At 41.9% G+C, this 21645-nt stretch overlaps 1 protein-coding gene across 1 annotated transcript; it reads left to right on the forward strand.

Annotated features, from left to right (window-relative positions):
• The first annotated feature begins 18627 nt into the window (after positions 1 to 18627).
• On the forward strand, positions 18628 to 19817 carry LOC110933766. Its single transcript, XM_022176972.1, has 4 exons — positions 18628 to 18804; positions 18923 to 19129; positions 19211 to 19375; positions 19443 to 19817. Exons 1-4 carry the CDS (start codon positions 18628 to 18630, stop codon positions 19815 to 19817), a joined length of 924 nt encoding a protein of 307 aa, XP_022032664.1.
• The last annotated feature ends 1828 nt before the right edge of the window (positions 19818 to 21645 follow it).

Below are 21645 nucleotides of genomic sequence, written 5' to 3' on the forward strand. Positions count from 1 at the left end.
TGTCCACCCGACTTTCCATGTGTCAAACCTCCGAAAGTGCCTGGCTGAGCATGACTTAATTGTACCTCTCAACGACCTTCAAATAAATGAAACACTATACTTCGTGGATAAGCCTGTCGAAATCATGGATTGCCAAACCAAGCAGCTCAGACGCTCACGCATTCCTATTGTGAAAGTCCGATGGGAAGGCAAACGAGGCGTGGAGTTCAATTAGTAACTCGAAAGCGACATGAAGGCGAAGTACCCGCAGTTGTTTGTTACGGCTTCGGCCTAATTTCGGGATGAAATTCCCTCAACTAGGGGAGGCTGTAACACCCCGTGTTTTCGAAGTCAAAGTCAAAGTCAAGATTGAAGTCAAAGGAAGAAAAGATTGCTAATTGCGATCTGTCTCTCCTTGCTCTAATCCTGTTTTGACTTCTTTGACTTATACTTAGTCTATTTTATCATTTACGATAGTTGTATTATATGGAGTAATTGTTAAGAATCGCAGTAATCGATGTATATTTATCGCTATGAATCGCTTTACGACTGTGAATAACAGGAAGTAACAATGCGATAAAGTCAACTAAACAATAATCAACCTAATTTCATCGACAATCGAATCGAAGTCGCACTCGCAACTCGAATTACACATTTTGGTTAATTATATGTGTGTGTGCCTTATGTGTTACTTGTGCATGTTTAATTTATGTTGTGTGTGGTAATCAATCGAATCGCAATCGAAATCGAATTATAATAATTAGTGGAGAAGAGATAGCACAAGATATGAATAGTTGGGATTAAAAGTAATTTGAATAGGAAACTCTATCGCATTCGCATCGCTCGCAATCGCAATCGAAATATCAAAACTCGTCGCACCAAACACTCGACCAAGTGCCAGCCGGTCGGAGCTGCCATCCGGTCGAGGTGCCTCCCGACCGGGCTGCCACCCGGGCGAGGTGCCACCCGACCGACCAGCATCTTTCCACTTTGGGAATCCTATAAATACCCCATGTCACTTTCATTCATTCCACTTTTGGCAAGTGACATCCGAACCCGTGCTCCTCCTCACTTTTCTTCAGATTTCTCTCAATTTCGGTAAGATCTCGTCCTAAATTGTTGGGATTGAACCCTACAGAGGAACAGATGATGTAAAGCCAAAACTGGTCCAGAACAATGGATTCATCATAAGCAGCGGTTTGCACTAAACTTTCCCCTTGACAGTGACTCCAACATCTGATATGATCCTGGAAACTACCGATAAGCCAAAGCACTGATGATGTTTAAAGGCTGAAGCTCAATCTACTGACGGAATCCAAGCACTGCTGAAGAATCAAAGCACTGCCCTTCAAGGTCTGATCACCCTTTGAAGAAAGCACTGTTGCTCAAACAACAGTGGTTGACTACATCAGTGGAATAAAGAATCAGTGTTTATACATCAGTGTTTAGAATGTAATCAGTGTCTGTATGGTCAGTAGTTATAGAACAGTAGATAGAGTTTGTTAGTTTGTTAGATGTCGCTTTCATGGTGACATCAGCTGAGATGCCTCAGTGGTTTGGTTTGCCTATAAATGGAGCAGTACCCTGTACTGTTACATTTGATTGACTGAGGGAGTTCTTCTCCTCATGTCTAATCCTTTCATCTTGTGCAATCAACCTTGGAGCATCAGGCTGAGGGGGAGTTTAGTTTTGTAAGCATGCTTTGTAATCTTTTGCTTTGTTTTGTAATCTTTCGACTAATGCAAATCATGTGTTTATCAAAACTATTTTCTTCTTTGATTGTGTTTACAAAGTTTGTTTTCATTTCCGCTGCATTTATCTACAAACAAACACAATCCTAGAGCCTCCGATCCTAACAATTGGTATCAGAGCTCGAACAGCCAAATTCGATCTAACAATCAATTTGACATAACAGTTCAGCTCAAAATTCATTGATACTAAGGTTGATTGTATTTTGTTGAAAAACAGAGTAACGAGTAAGGACGATCAAAGTTGCTACTCAAAAACTCTGTAAAACAACCAAGATGTCATAAGACACACAAACTTCTTATAACAAGTGATATCATACATAAAACACCTATAGCTTTCAGATCTGAAAAATGACTGATAACTATGGTATAATCTCTTTATTTTACAAAATTGATTTCAATTGTTGTTATGAAGGTTGTGATGATTTTATCATGACTGCTGCTAATGTGTTTACCTCATGTCAACGAAAATCTATGTTCGGATGATAACATTAGTGTCACGGCCCCCTGCCCGGTTTGACCCGTTCCAGGAGCCGCGGGACAGAAATCCTGCGGTACTTTGTTTATTGTGAGTTTAGCAGCGGAAATTTTATTTACAGGATCGTTTAAGCTAAAAACTTTTCCCGATTAATTTCACAATTCGGGATAAAACCCTGATAATTTACAATAGTAAGATTTTCTGGATAAAACACATTTCTTTATTTTATACTGAGCCACTATCTTAAGCTTGAAATGCTTCCCCTGCATTTTTCCTGAATTACAGCAGATCACCTGAAACATGTTTGGAAAAGATTTTGTCAGCGGGGAAATACTGAGTGAATTATTCTAGTTGCTGAAAATGACACATCTGTTATAATTCACAGTGTTAAGATCTTTTACAATGTTTCTGATATCAACCAACTACCCACAGTACTTTACCACTCGACCCATTGGCCCACCTGTCCAATGGTGTCTGTGATTATGGTCATATCACCCAATGGCTGCCCCAATGGTGACGATTATCAAGTAAAGTGCACAATACCCCACATACCGGCTGTAACTTGGTGATTATATAAACTTAATCACTGTAATTTATAATTCTGGAAATAATTTGGAGTATTGTAAAACATTTGATAAAAAGAGAATAACTCACATTGCAGATTTAGTACTGACAGAATATGATTTTAGCCCTGTTAACCTAATTTCAACAATAATGCACACAAAACAGGGTTAGTGATCAATACAACAGTCACGATATCTCACGAGATCAAATTCTCACAATGAACGACAAAGTGCGATACTTAAACTCATTTATCGAATTAACGACAAACGACAAAGTATAATACTTAAACTCATTCATCGAATTAACGATAAACGACAAAGTATGACCCAATGTGGGCGGCACTTAAACATTCTTTGGATATATTGATCTCGGAAACTGAATCGTAATAGCGATCGAGTAATTATCCTGTTCCGCGGCAGCACTTCGTGATCGTGTGTGTTTAATTTGTGATATAACAGCCTAACATCGATGTACAGAACGAATTCGATCGACGTTTTAACACCAACAGTCGAATGCCAAGGTCGGCTATTTATAGCCCAAATTTCATGTTGCTTACGGACCGTATGACCTAACCCTTACGGTCCGTAAGGCAAGCTGGTAGGCTTACGGTCCGTAAGGACTAACCCTTACGGTCCGTAAAGGTGCGGCCTAGCTTGTAGATTAGCCTAGTCAGTGGCATAGACTTGGTGAATCAACAACATTCGAAATTCAGTATATACAACGCATAATTTAAGATAATTATCGAATAGGGTTTAACCCCCCTGAGTTTTAGGGGCCCTGATCCTGATTCCGATTATTCCGGAAATTTTAGGGTTAGTGCGGAATTACTTGGGTGTCTCAATTAAGGTTTTCTTATTGACTAATTATTATTCTAATTACTAATTTTAATGATAGTTGTTACAATTAGTGTTTTTGTTAGCATAAAAAGAGGGAAATTAAAACTTTAGCTATTTAGATCTTATGTATTGAAAAACAGGTTGAAAATCCACTAAAAGGGACCAAAAAATCAACTGTGTTAAGAATACATTAAGAAAATCAGCAGTCAAAATATCCAGATCATGAGTAATGTGGAATTTGGCATAAGCAAGTGCAAAAATGTCCAAATTTCTCAAAACATTGCTGAAAATGATTTCGGATTGAACATTCTTTCTTTGAAAACCTTCCAACAAAGCTTTCAATACTTTTCTATGGAAAGGGCAAAAAAAAGGAAAGAAGAAAATTACAAAAAACTCAAAAGTGTGTTTATCTCGAAACCTTTTTGAAATTAAAAGGAAAAGAGTATAAATCTAAAACACTTAAGAGTCCACATGTTTATCCTACAAAAGGAAAAAAAATAGATCTGCATTTTTGGTCAAACATATGTCATCAATCAACCATGCACAATCACTGTTTCAGGGAAGTTCAGGTAACAAAAGTATCTCCAGATAATTTTCAATAAAGAGGAATAGGCCAAATTTCTCAGAAATTATTCACATGGTAATATGGTTCACAAAGACCTTTCAAAACCTTTATGAACAGGCTACTCATAGTAACAATCAACTGACAAGGAAATGGTACCAAACAATGGTTACAGAACCTTGGTTCAAACCACTGACCATTGTCCTAAGCTTGAGAATGAAGTGATCTTGACCTTATTCGAAGTTATTTTAACTCTTGAGACACACCAGATCTAATTGATTTTATTATCAGAAAACTTTTACTCTTTTTCTTTGAAAAGTTTTCTCCAAATAAAACAGGATATATTATTCTTTATTTTTTCCTTAAGAATGATATACTTTGTACTTTTACTTGTTTTTTATAGCAAAAGTTTCAAACTCCTGTCAGGATGTAGAACCCTTAATTTTTTGGTGATACTATCCTTGAAAATAGATCAAAAGGAAATGGTGGAAGTGTCAAGGTCATGTCAAACTCAAGTTTGTTTTAACACGGATCAAAGATTTTTTTTGCTAACAGACCTTAAAATACTTGGATACTCATGTTCTAATTCAAATATTATGACACAAAATGAGTAAGCCATAGTAAAAAGGTTTCCATCATCTGGGGTACTAAACCACTGTCAGGAATCTATAAAACTTCAAAACTTGTAATAAACATGTGGTAAAACCTTGAATGCTGAAACTAGTGAGTTCTCTGCATTAAAAATCCCTGTAAACCCTGCTGTTATGATTAATTTTGATAAACTTGCATTTAAAATGTGTTTGTCAAGTATTTGGTTCTGCAGGCAACTCACAATCATCATGAACAAATGTTGGACATGATACTAAAATCATTTCCATCATCAGAGCAGCAAATGTACAAAACAGATGTTAAAGCTCATCCACTGATGTACAAATAGTGTTTAACCAAAATAACCTTCTAAACTTCTACCACTACTTCACCCCAAACCACTGCTAATTAATATCCCTCAAAAATGGATAAAAAATTATCAGTTGGCCAAACCCATTTAAAAAAAAAAAAACTCTCACATCCATTTCAAGCCACTGCTAGATCATCAAAGTCACCAGCAGTGGTTAGCTCAGATGATTCACATCTGCAGCTTCACCTGTTAAAAACATCAATCCTCTTTAAAATTCAACCATTTCTCCATTTTCTTGGCAACATCAATGAAAAGGGATTCTTTCAAAAAGGCTATCCTAAAACATGTGTCTTCTTGCTGACTTTCTACCACTCCATCAACAAGTCAAAATGCCATAAAGCACTGAAAGACAGAAAGTTGGGTAGTTGTCTTCTAAGAAGAGCTTCAGCAGTTCAGTGACAGCAAGCTTGAAAAACTTGTACCACAGCCAAAGGATGAGAATCCTTTTGGCAAAAAGTGGGTCCTCAAAGAACATTGCATATGCTAGGAGCATGATTGTCAAGATTTATCATACTTAAACAAGTACAGACACCAAGAGTGTGAAAAGATTACACCAGGGGGATATCAATTCCTAGGCAATAAGTTTAGTGTTTAGACTGTACACATGCAACAGATGTTTCCACAACTACTGATTGAAGAATATTATGATGCTGTTGTTGTTGCTGAAAAGTCCAACTGATTGTAACGTCAAAATATGTTATTGGATTTGATATAAATTGCTCAAAAGACTTCTTTTATGCAGGAATGTCAAGTAGCTGAAATATATCATCAAAAATCCAGTATCTCATTCATCCATCATCACTTGACATCAGACACCACTTTGTGGGGGATTGCTATGAAAAAGGTTTGATTTCTCTGTATCATGTCCATCCTAAAGATCAGTTGGCAGATGTACAAACCTAAGAATTGGATACATCCACCTTTGAAAACTTCATCTCTAGGATTGGAATGCTAAACATGGATCAAAGCAAGTTATCTTGTACTCCATGTGTAAATAGCGTCAAAATGTTTTTAGAAAATCAAAATAAAACCTTAAAAATAGTTAAAATTGAATTTTTTCAATAAATCTATAAAAAGTCTGATGAAACCACTGTTTCCAAAACACAAGAAGAGGTTCCTGAGCAGACTTTAGCAGCTACCACTGCTCCTCAGGCACCTGCTGCTGAGCCCACTGCTCAAGGTGATCACAACAGCAAAACAACTGTTGTGAAACCCACACCTAAATCCACCAAAACAAAAGAAAATTCAAAAACCCCCAAACCTACAATAAAGGCAACTCTGGAAGATGAGATCCCAGAGCAACTGCCAATGACAACACAAAAGTCACTAGAAACCACTGCTGCTGCTTCCTCACAACAGATGGTAGAAATGTCTCAACCCATGCCTCAAACTCCTCCTGCTTCTTCTAAAAAAGAACAGGTTGTAAGAACAGGGACACCAAATTATGATGCTCTGGAATCACTTGATTCCATCATCCACGACCCACTGCCCTGGGCAAATTCACTTTCAACTCCCATCATCATTTCACAAATACCACCATCAATAATGACCTTGTTGCATGCTTTGGATATAACTCAGACATAAATCAGTTCCTCTCAACCACCTATCACTGAGAGTACACTCCAACAAGTGACTAAGTCTGATGCTTATACCTCTGCTATCCCAGCAACAACTGAAGAGGTTACACCCCTTGAGTTACGAGTAATTCTTGGTGGTAGTCAAGTGAAGCAGCTACTACAAGTGCTGAACCCACTGGTTTGCATTTGGACAGTAGTTTCATCAATAAGACTTCTTTGAAGGTAATTTCTTCACTGGGAACTCGTGTGTATCCAGTCTTCACTGGTTCACTAAAAAGTGTTTCTCATTATGAAGAAAGAAGTCCCCAGTACCAAGACAAAGGGGGCAACAGTGGATGATTTTAGGGATACACTTCCTCAATCAACCACTGTTACAACCACTGCTAGTGGGAAATCATATGATCCCATTAAATTGGGTGATGGTTTAAGGTACCTAGAATTGACGGATAGAATTAAGAATCCGGATACCTCTGTTGCAGAAATCAAAGAAATGCTGCATCAGTTGTTGAAAGTTCAAAAGGTGGAACCCACTGTTGTTCCAACTCAAGCACCCGCTCCACCACAAGCACCTGCTGCAAATGAGTTATGGAATTTATTTCAACCCTTGCACCTATCTTCGAAAGAGTTGTTGATGCCAAAAAGGGGGAGAAACTGATTCCGAGGAAAATCTCTCAGTAACTTCTGCTGAAACATCTGTCAAAGAAAAGGAAAAGGGAGGTGATGAAACCCTGAAAATTCAAGCAGATGATGAAGATACACAAATGCGGATCGTCCAAAGTCAAGTTAATTCAGCTGGTCTCAAAACCACTGCTGATATTAAAAGGGTAAGGGATGAGAGCAGAGCTTTGGTTGAGAAAAAGATAGTTCTGCAAAAAGAAAAAGAAGAGGTTGGTACTTCATTAAAGAAGAGTCCTGTTAAAAACAAGGCAATCAACCACCACAGCTTCTAAAACTAAGCCAGTTACTACTTCAACCACAACTTCTGTTCCCACAAAATCAATTACACCTCCACCATTAACAACATCTGTCACCCAAACAACTGCCTCCAATACCACATCAACACACACCACAACCACTGTCATCTCCACTAAATCAACCACTGCCACATCTAAAACATCACCATCACCACAAACACCACTTACTGCCATCCTTTATCAAAGAAGGAAACAAAGCAGATGGACGCAAAAATACCAAAAGAAGACCAAGCTTCAGAGAAATATATCAAGAAGATAGTTCTTCAGACACTTAGAGCAGAACTACAAGAAACAGCTAAATCTCAAGACACTGCTCAAAGCTGTCATCACGGGGCCACAATCTCCAAACTCATCAAATAACACCCCTCCCAAGAAACCCACTTGATTCAAAAATACTAAAATGGTTGTCTGATCAAAAGACCCATGTATTGACTCTGCTCAGATCCAATGGTGAGGTGAAGCATATATCAAGGGAAAATGCACTTGGCCTGGGTGTAGAAGATTTACAAGATCTCCTTGAGCTTACACTGTGCAGGGATGAGGGTGATAAGGATTCCATGAACTTTGAATTACAATTCAAAGGTCAAGTAAGGGAACTCCTGATGAGTCAATAAAGATCCTGAATAATGAAGTGTTTTGGCATCATCTATTCCAGGGGGAGATTGTTGGGATTGAACCCTACAGAGGAACAGATGATGTAAAGCCAAAACTGGTTTAGAACAGTGGATTCATCATAAGTAGCGGTTTGCACTAAACTTTCCCCTTAACAGTGACTCCAACATCTGATATGCTCCAAGTACTGCCCTTATCAACAACTGCTGATCCTGGAAACTACTGATAAGCCAAAGCACTGATGAAGTTTAAAGGCTGAAGCTCAATCTACTGACAGAATCCAAGCACTGCTGAAGAATCAAAGCACTGCCCTTCAAGGTCTGATCACCCTTTGAAGAAAGCACTGTTGCTCAAACAACAGTGGTTGACTACATCAGTGGAATAAAGAATCAGTGTTTATACATCAGTGTTTAGAATGCAATCAGTGTCTATATGGTCAGTAGTTATAGAACAGTAGATAGAGTTTGTTAGTTTGTTAGATGCCGCTTTCATGGTGACGTCAGCTGAGATGCCTCAGTGGTTTGGTTTGCCTATAAATGGAGCAGTACCCTGTACTGTTACATTTGATTGACTGAGGGAGTTCTTCTCCTCATGTCTAATCCTTTCATCTTGTGCAATCAACCTTGGAGCATCAGGCTGAAGGGGAGTTTACTTTTGTAAGCATGCTTTGTAATCTTTCGCTTTGTTTTGTAATCTTTCGACTAATGCAAATCATGTGTTTATCAAAACTATTTTCTTCTTTGATTGTGTTTACAAAGTTTGTTTTCATTTCCGCTGCATTTATCTACAAACAAACACAATCCTAGAGCCTCCGATCCTAACATAAATCTTGTACTTCCTTAATCTACACGTACTCCTACACCTTTCTATCTTTTGAATCTTAACTTTTAACCGTGAAATCATCAAGATTCGAGGTGTTCTAGGATGATGTCATCATGTGTTCTTGAAGAACTTCATGCTTTGGCCTCAATCCACCAAGTACAACTTAGATCTAACCGATTTCCACACAAATAAATAAAGATCTTGCATAGATCTAAACACATTCATGGTGAAAAAGGATTGAAAGATGGTTTCCAACTTTCTTTCAACTCTTTTACACTCAATGCACTCAAAACCGATGGAATCGGACCTTGTTCTAGTCTTCTACTCATTCTTAGTGTTGTGCTAGTTCAAGATCTGGATTCTACTCACGAAACCACCGATTTCGGGTTAACCAAGAACAGCCGTCTCGAACCGGTTAACTGGTCGAACTATGGTGATTCCTGTTTGATCGGATCACTTGGGTCAAGGTGGGGTTCTATTGATTAACACGTTATCAAAACATCTCGATAAAACGACAAACAATCAAAACGGCCAAGTGAAAGACAAACGGAACGACCAGGACAGAGTGTTATCCGACCGGACTACTGTCCGAACGGACAGCCATCCGAGAGACCGGCCGTCCGAATGACTTACACCTTGGGTCCCACACTTAACCAATTTTACCAAGATCTGGAGTCTGAGTGTTGAACGAATTGCTGTCCGATCGGACTACCATCCGACCGAACTGCCATTCGGATCATGAGACATTTGGACTTTAATACTTAAACGATTTTTCAAACATGTTCAATGCACTAAGGATGCCACGCGACCGGACTGCTGTCCAATCGAGTGACAACCTGCTGTGAACTGTTCTCACTGAAGTGTCAACCTATCGGATTGCCGTCCGATTGGACGACCGACCTGAAAGGCAGAGATACTTCAATGTTTTCAAAATGCTACAACAAAAACTTCAAAAGTCAAGCCATCATACACAAACACATCCTTCTCAAAGGAAGAAACAATCCACTCGAACAGTCATCCGACCGGACCACTGTCCGACCGGACCACTGTCCGACCGGACCACTGTCCGACCGGACCACTGTCCGAACGGATTGCCACCCGCACGACCGGCTGTCCGATCGGACTACCATCCGATCGAACTGCTGTCCGACCCACTCTCATCTTGTATCGTTTTAAACGTCTCTTATCATTATGCTATCAATCTAATCAGGCTAACCCTACTCTCAAGCGCTCCCTTCAATCCATCAATCGCTGTGAGTATACTCAAACCCTTTTTGCTTTACGCACTTTTGGGTGTTACATACGTTACTTATACAAAATCACATCGAACACACCACGCAATACTTTAAACGCTAACCGTTATCGCATGTTATATGTGACTTAATGAATGCTTGTTTGTTATGTTTACACATGGAATGCTGTCTACCTGCCTTAGCAATGATAGTACTATAGTTTGGACTCAGCACCCGCTCACGCGTGGGTTGTTAAGGACAATTATTTGCATGGATTACAGTGGTGATCATGTATTACGAACTACCTCGGGCAGTCAACCCGCCATCATTGATATCGATAGGTTCATGTCGACAACTAACATGCTTCGTTTTACTCAGTGTACGTGCTGGTTATGCGTAAACTATTTCGAACTCTATATGCTATTATCAAAATTTTATACTCGCCTTTACACTATGTGTATTGACTTTTATTTTAACGTATGTGACAAGTGCTTAAGGTGTCTATTTGCTTGGAAATCAAGGCTAGGAAAGAGTCTTAGTAACCAACAAATAGTTGTCTGTACTAATGAAACCTGAGTTGTCGAAACAGAACAATTTGCCTAGATTTGTCTGTAATAATTTGTTTGCCTTTTGAGACATGGTATGGGACATGTTACTTTAAATTGAATGGTAATGATAATTGTTATGGAAACTTTTGGACAATCTGTTTCGCTCAGTGCCATGCCCCGATGTTTCCGCCATCGGTTGGGGGTTTGACAGAGACAAACAAAAAAGAATCTTATATATGTGTTTCTTTAATTGCGATTTACAGAGTAAAACTAAACACCCAAAGATTTGGAAAACTGAACACCCGTCTCATTATTATTGAATATTTCAGACGATTAAGTCCTATATTTTTTTTGAAACAAAGAACTTACTAGTCTGGGTTAACTGATAACCTAGACAAACTAACATCACGGTTTATTACACATATATTGCAGCCGAAAATATTAATGTTTTAGACTCGAAAACTTTGTCACGCGTGAGCATATTTTATCTTTTTGAAATATGTTCCCAAGGAGGTGGCAGTTTAAGAGTATTTGGTTCTTCACATGCTTGATCGTTCATCTGGTAACTGGCCTTTTATAAACATGTCATAAACACCAAAAACAATTAGTGTTTCTAGTTCTTTTGTGTTAACGGATCGAAAAATGACAAAAGAAAGTGTTTTGAACAGCTAAGGTTCTACCGCGTATTGCAACAGAAACGCCTCCAGACTTCGCGTGCCGTTATGACTAAATATGTGCACTTTGTTGAATCGGGCACTTTACTGATTTTTACTTTTAAGCCTCAAACCCGATATCCACAATTTGGACCCGGTTTCTTAAAATTTCAATTCTTTCGTTCGGTTTAGCGTTTTACCGAAGCGACCCGTTAAGAAGACATTAAACATTCTAGCTCAATGCTTCCATGTTTCTTTATTTCCATTCTTATTTTCTTTTTCCCAACTACAGTTATACATAATATCACATGTTCTTTTGGTATAAAGTTTTCCCAAGCGACCCGTTAAGAGGCTTTGAGCATTCCTAGCTCAAGCCTCCAATATTTAGTTAATGGAATGATCATCTCGATCATAGGGCTCATTATTAAATCTAGTATTAGAGGTAGTTTACCCAAAAACCCATTATCCAGGTGCACTTTGGTAAAAATTTATGTCTTTTTGCCAAATCGGGGAATTGCAAGTTTAAATGCCTGGTGGACGTGTTTAACTCGTTATCCCGTTAAGATTAATTATGTCCCTAAGGACATAGAAGTTTCCAATGGCTTTGTATTTTAAAACCTCATTTAGCCATAACTTCGCATCATATACATATTCTGCTCTAAGAGTCATTTTATCCGGTTACTAGTATAACCACACTTGAGCTAGACTATTACCATATTCTGACTCAACCATCTTTAGTCCTGCCATAAGCGCTTACCAAAGTATGACCTATTACAAATACCTGGTGGGGTCAAAGCGATTACCCATTATCAATACCTTTCGATTCTTTTGCTAATTCATACAATGCATGCCCTTAAATTATGATTGGATCTAGTAGGTCAACTCGGGCTCCGTTTTACTTAAAAAAATATAAAACATAATTCTATGCCTATCATATTAAAGAATAAATATGTATTTTGTTATAAATATTAGTAAATTTATGTTTTTAAAACATATTTAATTTTCAAAAACTAATTTATTTATAATTTAACATGTCCGAGTACTCTTCGCCTAGGCTGAGTATAGGGCTGTAAACGAGCCGAGTCGAGCTGAGCTAGACCCAGCTCGAGCTCGGCTTGAACTCGATTCAAGCTGGCTCGGCTCGAGCTCGAATTTCAAATCGAGCTGAGATTTGAGGCACGAGCTCGACTCGATTAGAATTCGAGCTAGCTCGGCTCGGCTCGATCTAGCTCGAACTAATAAAAAACCGCAAAATTTACTACTTAAAAAGCCCTTAAAATTAATTTCTTCATAGACTAAGGGCCATAATTGCCACTTAATTTAACCATATAGCTAAATATGCAAGTATAAATAGTTAATTCACTTTGTACATTGTCTTTACCTTTTTTTTTATAGGGGAAATACTCCCTTAGTTTTTGTTTTTTAAGCGATGTGGGACAAAAAATGAAGGATGTAAACCTTATCGAGCCAGCTCACGAGCTCACGAGCCGAGCCAGACCAAGCTCGAGCTCGGCTCGTTTACAAACTGAGCCGAGCCGAGCTGGCTCGTTAACAACCGAGCCAATTTCGAGCCGAGCTTTCTTTAAGCTTTTTCCGAGCGAGTTTCGAGCCAGCTGCGAGCCACAAGTTTTTTTAACACCCCTAGCTGAGTACTTTCAACTCCCCGGTCGACCGATTAGGAAGCGCCTGGCGACTTTTGCAACCATGGTACAAAATATACAAACTTTTTAAGTGACAATACTACATCATTGGTTTGAAAATTGTCATCCCTATATTTGCACAAAATCTTCACAACAATTTCTCAACATTTTCACAAGACCGTGTACGTTAGCTAAAAAATCATAGATATGAAATGAGAGATTATACCTTGAGAAAGAAGAAAGCGATGTTGAACAAAAACACGCAGAGGCGTAATTGAGATTCGATTTGGATACACACAATCTTTTCCCCATTGTTGCTTGCTTGTGTATCTATATGATGTTTTAGGGTCCTTTTTATGCATTCTCACCTGTTTCTTGTTTGATAGCTTTCAATAATAATTTTTTATGAGTCCTTTTTATGCATTCTTACCTATTTCTTGTTTGATAGCTTTCAATAATTTTTAGTACCCTATGTTTTCTTATTGTATTTAAAGTAGCTATGTGTCTATTTATATTTCATTTGGCTTTTATGTCTGGATGTAACTTTGGATTTTGGGGGCAACATTTTAATCCCTTAGGATAAAGATGAATTTTGTTTACATCTATCATTAATAGACTCTACAAATAGCTTGGTATTGAATTGAATTATACTGGGTACGATTGTGATGAAACAATGGTTAACCGGGCAGGGTTAACTCACTGGTCTCGTCAAGAAGGGTTAATCCCTTCCTCTCGAGGATCGCTGGCTAGATCGTCCGCCAGTTGATCTCCTACACAACGAAACAAGCCGTGACTCGTAACAAGGAGGATGGGGTGGGGGATGCTCCTTGTTACCACTCTCCGGTGTGAGAATCAGTAATTTGCTTGGGAAGCAAAGTGTGATAGTAGTAGTAGTGAGAGAGTTGTGAAGAGATACCTCAAACCTGGTTTGGGGTTGATATTTATAGCCGAGGAGTGAAGGAAGAGTTGATAGGACGGACTGACGACGTACTGCCCCTTTGCAGGTGTGTCAGGCTTGTCGGTTGTGGAGGTGAAGCCACGTCCTATTGCAGTGTCAGTCCGTTGCTTACGTATGGCCTGACAGGTGAATGCCTAGGGTGCCACTTGCTCTGTGGTGTCAGTCCCACTTGCCTAGTGGGCAGGATGCGGTGCGGGCCGCATCGCTGCCTGCGGTAACCTTTGATGTTTCCGTGCGCTATGCTCTGACAAAGACATATGCGGGATGCGGTGCCAAGCCGCATCGCCGTCTGTGGTGACTGTTGCTGTTGCCCAGATCCCTTGTCGTGACGAAAATGTCCATATGATGCGGTGCCAGCCGCATCGTTATGCACATTTGTTTTCCTACACAAGGTAAGGCTTCTTCTCATCATTGGACCGACTGGATTTGAAGGATGCGTTTGTGCATGGCTGCACGGATGCAGAGAAGTTCCTTGCTGGTGGGGGTGTTTTGATACGGGTAATGGTCACTCGTGGTCAGCTGGCGCGAGATTTAGGACCATACCCCTTCAAGCCCCCCCCCCCCCCCCAGTCTAGTGTTACTGCCTCGTGCAAGTTGCATGTGGGAGGAGCACTGGACTATGGTGTCTAGAAGGTAGTTTGCAGCCTGGAGAAGATTCTAGGCGATGTAGATGCCGTTCGTTTTTCGTAAATCAAGCTGGGGATCTGGTAGAGTCATGTGACGTCTCTTCCGTACCGGTGAGTAAGTTTCGTCTGATGTGAAATTCTCAGCCGATTCGGTAGTGGGCTACCTTTTTCTGATGTCATCAGGCTGGTTGCCACCTGTTGGTGTGTCGAACCAACCTTTGAGATCGCATCTCCGTCTTCGAACAAACATTTGAGGTGGTGAATGAAGAAGAGAGTAGGCTTCGAACCAACCTTTGAGACGGTGACCGAAGATATCCATGTCTGCAACTTTAGTTGTTACCTCTTCGGTAGCTGATGCAATGTTGCGAATTCTTTGCTCAAGCTCGATGTTCAGCAATTGGACATGTAATGATGATCCCCCTTTTCGTGGGATGTTCGTGTTCTTCAGTTTAGCTCTCAAGTAACCGCACGTCCTTTGCGGTTACCTCGTTGCGTCATTGTTGGCCTTGTTTGGTCGAACAATTTGAATCTGTACTATGGGCCAATAAACATGGTTATGGGCAAGGTTGTGCCCACCATTGTTTATTCTATGCGACGCATAGGTGGGCAAACAAAGTCATAAGCAGACTTGTTACCATTGTTCGGTCGCTTGTTGTTCAACGAGATCTCGTTAGATGATTGGAAACCTCGTCCGCATTTGTTTTGTAGCCATTTTCCTTCACGCTCCAATAGGGGGGGGGAGTTTTCCTTGAAGTAGCTTCGTTCATCTATGTGATGACTTAGTCGTGGCTCTTTCGTAGCAACCATTTGCGGAGCTGGAGGTGTGTCCGCAGTGACTCATGAGTGTCTGCGGGTTTGAAACAAAAGACTCGCTTTAACAACATGTGTTGCTTGGATGTGGCTCTTGAAGGATCAGGAGTCAGGGTTGCTGATGTGCGGTCGCGCATCATACTTATCCTTCTCCCTAATGAGAAGCTGTTTGCACACCCTCTGTGGTTGTGAATCGGACACGAGGGATTTGAAGCTTGAAGAGAATGAAGGCAATACGGTTTACCTGTTCCTGAGATGCGGTTTAGTCCAAAGAACAACGCTGGTTCTGAGCATCTGACAGATCTGTACGGGCTCGTGTGTGTCATCTCCGCATATTCCACGTGTGCTCGTGGGTATATGTGGATATAATTTATACCCCCTTATATAATGTAGAGATATATATTTTTTTGCCTTTTTTGAGGGGTATGTAAAAAACGACATGCGGTATGGGTTATGGTGCGGTATACCAGAGAAACCGCATGCCGCTTATATTTGGATAATGTGGTCGCTTTTTTGCTGCATACGTGGCTGAACGCACGTGTGAGTTGGTGAAAGTTGGTAGGATTTTCTGCATGTGCTGATAGGAAAGGACGTTTGCACTGCCCCAGGTCATAAATGCACTGTAGTAGGAGTGTAAACGTCTCCTTTGTCAGGCGCGTGGTAACCCTCAGCGGAACTGTCGCTGAACACGTGGCGTTGCATGATTCGCCCTTTTTGAACGTGATGCTTTTGTTATTGCATTGCATTAATTGCGATGGGTATATAAGGGGAAACCGATCATGGATTCCCCTCACTTGTTCAAAATTTCAAAAATTTCCCGGTGAGAGAAAGAAAGATCCTTCGTCTTCTCCGATCAATTGTTTGAAGTTTCCGGTGACGTTTCCAAGTTCTCCGATAACTCGTTTTCTATTTTCTGTTTTTAACAGTGTTATGGCTGAACCATCTAATCCTCACAATGTGGAGGGTGAAAACCCTGGACATTCGTCGCCGGCGGCGGCGGATGAAGATGAAGATGACGGTGGTGCACCCGGCGGTGGCCTACCGGTATTAAAGTGGTCAAAGGGTCAATTTGAGACCCTGATAACCAGTATTCAAATGCCCAGAGAGTTTGGGGCTACATACCCACAAGAGGGTGACACCGGTGCGGATGCTCCGGCGGGATTCATCACCCTGTGGGCTGACTTCTTCTTGGATGGCAACCTCCGACTGCCATTGACGGTATTTGTTGCCGAAGTGTTGGAGTTTTATCAGATTCATATCTCCCAGCTGAGTCCGTTCGGGATGTTTCGGGTCAGAAATTTCGAGTACACTTTTCGTGCTCTTGGTTTGGAGATTTCTGTTGAAAATTGCCGGCGGTTCTACCAGCTGACGGTGAACACCAGATTCTTTTCCTTCAATCAACGGTATGGGAGCACCAAGCTGATGACCCCTCCCAAGGGTATCACGAAGTGGAAGAAGAAGTTTTTCTACGTTAAAGCTGTTGCGGTCCATGCTAACATGACCTTGCGGAATGTGAATGAGGGCATTCCGGCGAAGGATATTGCTCTTCCTACCGCAAAGACGGTGGATTGGTTTCCCAGGCTAAGACCTATTGAACTCAAAAAACTTGACAACAATGAGCTGTGGGTGCTGCGGATGATGCTGACCAGGCCTGATAGGAGGGCAAGGCCCGTTGTGCGGGAAAAGAGTGGTGGTAAGAACCTTCTTTTTTGTGCGGTTTTTCTTATTCCCTTGTATGTTACTGAATTGCAAATGTATTATCAGAGGATGCTGCCCTATGGAGGATGTTTGATCCGGACTTCAAGGGCAAGGTTGAGTTACTTCCATGCGCGGAAGGTGAAGGTTTTAATCTGGATATTGTTGGCAACTTTCGCGTTCCTACGCGTGATGCGCTGAATGCACCCCTGCCGCAAGGCAAAGGTATAATCCATAACCTTCGTAACTGCTTTCTAAAAAAGTTTACCCTTGTGATTTGATTGCTTGATTGTTTAAACGCAGGTAATCTTGGGGCTCTGGGAAAGTTTGAAACGAAGATTGTCCCCAAGAAGCATGCAGAAAAACTTGTGCGGGGCCGCCAGAAGAAAAAACCTGAGGCTACTGTTGTGCCTTCTTTGGTGTCGCACGTGGCAAGTATCTCTCGTTCTTGTTACCGCAGACATACCGATTACGTGGTAGTATCTGACACCCTTGAGGGTTTGGGTGTTCCAGGTGGTGGTGCGGCTGCAGGTGGGACCTCTGCGGGTTCTAAGCCTGCTGGTGAGAAGAAGAGGAAGCCAGAAGAGAAGGCTGCTGGTGCTGGTGAGATAAAGCGTCGGAGGATACATACCAAATGGTCAACTGGTGCGACGCAAAAGAAACCTGCAGTTACTTCTGGTAAGTGATTTATAGCTTTACAAGTGTTTGCATTTGTAACTTGTATTTGACGATTATTGCCTCTTTGTTTACAGAACCGCAAGAAGGAGATTTCTCCTCTTTGTTTGATGCTCCCCACTCTCCCCCGCGTGACACTGCTGCGGATGCAGGGGTTAACAAGGAATTTTCAAGTCCTTTCGTCAAGGTGGCGAGTGAGCCCTCTGAACGGGGAGAGGATACTGGGAGGAAATCCGCGGCTCATATCTTTGACACTGTTGATTCCTCTGATAATCTTATCTCCCCGAATGATACCGATGATCTGAACCTAAAGTTCTCGGATGCTGTTGATAAGCAAAAGTCTGATGCTGAAAAGCACAAGACTCCTGCTGCCGAGAAGGCCTCTGGATCCGCTTCTGGGGGTGCGGGTTTTGAAGGGCCTCCTATTCAGCCTGGAGAGTCTGAATTGGAGTTTTACTTCCGCACCTACACGGAAGATCGGAGTACGAGCTACCACCGACCCCCCCTGGAGTGTTATGCAGGGGGATGACATTTCAAGTGATCCTTCTGCTTGCAAGGAGATTTTGGGTGGCTTGGGCACCCCGTTTGAAGTTAACCGTGCCCGCACCTTGCCCCGTGAGCTCCGTATCAACCAACTCTCTTCCATGCTTGTCGGGAGTTCCATATTGGCGAATGCCATTATGGAAGATTATAAGGTGCTGGGGCGCAGGGAGGAGGAAACTGCTCGCTTGCGGGCTGAGGCGGAAAAGTTGGTGCAGGTTGCTCATAAGGGTGCGGAGCAGCTGAAGAGGGATAAGGCTGCCTTTGAGCAGCATAAGCAGACTGAGGAGTGGGCTGCGACCGCTGGCCTTAAACAGGTTCGTACTCTCGCCAAATTGCTCTCTGATGAGCGCAATAGAAACCCTTTCTAATGAGCGCAAGACATGGTAAGAATCTTGGGCCAAACAGAATGAAAACCTGTTTCGTGTTCGTCAGGAGTTGGCTAATGTCAAGGCAGCGAATGCTGCTTTGGCCAAGGAGAAGGCCGCAGCTGAGGCGGTTACCAATGGGGCTAAGGAGGCTGAGTCCCGTCTTGCCGAGGCTCTTGAAGAGGCCAAGGAGGTGGGGGCACGTGCTGCCAAGGCCCTTGAAGAAGCGAATGTTGATCGCTCCCATTTAAACAAGACTGTTGGAAGCCTCCAGGTATGAGTTGCCTTTGTTTGTTGAATTTGTAGATTTCTTTCACAAGTATGTTTATCTTCATATGCTTGTGTTTTTCGAAAGGCTGAAGTGCAGAACCAGGCGACCATTGTTGCTGAGGTCACTGCCCGCGCGGCCGAAGCTGAAGCGCGGGCAAGGGAGGTTGCTGAGGCTAGAGATAGCCTTGCCTCTTCATTCAATCAACTTGAAGCCGACCGTGAGTGGATGCAGTGTCACTGCATTGGGCATGTAAGTATCTGGTGCCTTTGCTTTTGTTTGCATTTGCCTGTGATAACCTTATGCTTGTGCTTTGCAGATTGTTAAGGCTATCCTGGATGCGCCTGAGACTGCAGCTGGTATAGACCTGATTAAGCTGCGTGCCCGGGATGCTGGATTTAAAGCTGGTTACAACCGGTGCATCGGTCACATGAACATTTTGGCTCAAGGCAAATACACCGATGAACGGTCCGGGTTCCATGGCGTGGATACCGAAGCGCGTCTTGATGCGTCCCTTGCATCATTCTATGACATGTCTATTTCTGCCCTTGATAAGCTTGATGAATTCTTGGATGCGGAAGACTATGTAGACCGTTTACGGATGTTGTACGCTGATGCTGAAGAGTCGGAAGAGGAAGAGACGGCTGGTGACGGCAAAGGTGGCGCGGGTACCAACGGTACAAAGGAGGACTAGGTTGGCCTGCGTGCCCTTTTTTGTTTCCTCAATGTAAATGTTAACTTTATGTAAATCCCTTGTACACCTCGCAGGTGTAAGAATTTTTTGAATATAAAGTTTAACTGTTTTTGCTCAATTTGTACAAGTGTTTTTATTACTTGCGTGTTTGAATTCGTATGAGTTAATGTTATTGTGAATAACACTAAGTCTGAATTTGCCCTTTGCGTATCTAGGTTATATGCAAGTATGAAGAATTCTACCGGCTGTGAAGCGCGGTTGAGTATACTCTATACCTTTGTCGTATGAGTATTAGTCAATTCCTGTGCTTATCCCGTAAGGGTTTAGGAATTGTGTAGGTTTTGTAAAAACCGTATGTGTGTATCCGGCCGGATAGACACTTAATGTTTTGCTTTTGCTGGCCTATTACAATATTTGTGTGTGGTCACCACTTTGTGTGGGTATCGCGAATGAAGATTTTGCCAATCTGTTTTTGCAGATACCGCAAAGTGGAACACGCATTTGTAATAGTAGTAATAAACAATATTTCATTGAATCGTTCATTTATTTATTTGCAAATGGCCTGCGGGCCGATAGGTTACATGGAAAATATAAAAACATGGCTTACATGTAACAGCATCGAAGCTGTTGTGCATTCCATGTGCGTGCGATAGGCTCGCCTTCTAACGGTTGCAACTTATATGCGCCTTTGCCCAGGACCTCTTGGATGAGGTAAGGTCCTTCCCACTTGGGGGCAAGTTTCCCTGGGCGTTCAGCGTTAGATGCTTCGTTATCGCGGAGGACGTAGTCTCCCGGGTTGAAAATACAAACGCGGACGCGTGAATTGTAGTACTGTTCAAGCTTGGATTTGTACTTGGCCTCGTTGATGGCAGCGTTTTCATGCCTTTATTCCAAGAGGTCCAAGTCAACCCTGCGTTCTGCATTGTTGTCTATCTTTTCGATAGCCAACATTCTGGGTGAGGGGAGACCTACTTCCGCGGGGATCACTGCTTCTGAGCCATAGACCAAGCTGAAGGGTGTCTCACCATTGCTCATCTTCGGGCTTGTCCTATGGGCCCATAAGATACTTGGGAGTTCATCGACCCAGCCGCGCCTGGTTGTTCCCAACTGTGTTTTGATGCCTTCGACTAGACTTTTATTGATACTCTCCACTTGGCCGTTCCCTTGCGGATGCGCCACTGAGGAGAATATGTGTTCAATGTGTAGTTCCTCTAGCCATTTTTGAAATTCGTCGGCAGCAAAGTTGGTGCCGTTGTCGGTAACAATGCACATCGGTAGACCGAAACGGCAGATGATATGTTCCCAAATGAATTTCCTCGTTATCATAGCGGTCGTCGAGGCGAGTGGTTTTGCCTCTACCCATTTTGCGAAGTAATCCATCGCTACTATGATAAATTTCACCACACCTGGTGCATCTGGAAATGGTCCCACTATGTCAATTGCCCATTTTTGGAAAGGCCATGCGGTGGTGACAGGGATCAAGTTATTCTTGGGGCGCAAGGTCTTGGGAGCATGTCTCTGGCAATTGAAGCACTTGCGCAAGACTTTGACTACATCCAGGTGCATGTCAGGCCAGTAGTACCCAACATTCATAATTTTGGCCACTACCATGCGTGGACCTGCGTGTATGCCATATATTGTGACACCCCAGGAAAAACCAGTGAACGATTGAACTTACCTAGCTTCCTCAGTGAGTGCATACCAAATTTCGGGACGAAATTTCCAATTAGTTGGGGATAATGTGACAACCCGTACTTTAGACTTATCTTGTGTGACGTTATATGCTCACGTGAACTATGTTACTTGAACGAATACATGATATGTTATG

The sequence above is a fragment of the Helianthus annuus genome, chromosome 4 (assembly GCF_002127325.2).
Source record: "Helianthus annuus cultivar XRQ/B chromosome 4, HanXRQr2.0-SUNRISE, whole genome shotgun sequence".
Lineage (NCBI taxonomy): Eukaryota > Viridiplantae > Streptophyta > Magnoliopsida > Asterales > Asteraceae > Helianthus > Helianthus annuus.

What these genes read in the sequence shown, in the direction of transcription:
- LOC110933766 (XM_022176972.1), top strand. Translation starts at nt 18,628, where the DNA reads ATGGAAGATTATAAGGTGCTGGGGCGCAGGGAGGAGGAAACTGCTCGC. An exon ending in AGACTGTTGGAAGCCTCCAG is followed by an intron (nt 19,130 to 19,210) that starts GTATGAGTTGCC and finishes GTTTTTCGAAAG; the next exon opens with GCTGAAGTGCAGAACCAGGC. An exon ending in AGTGTCACTGCATTGGGCAT is followed by an intron (nt 19,376 to 19,442) that starts GTAAGTATCTGG and finishes TGTGCTTTGCAG; the next exon opens with ATTGTTAAGGCTATCCTGGA.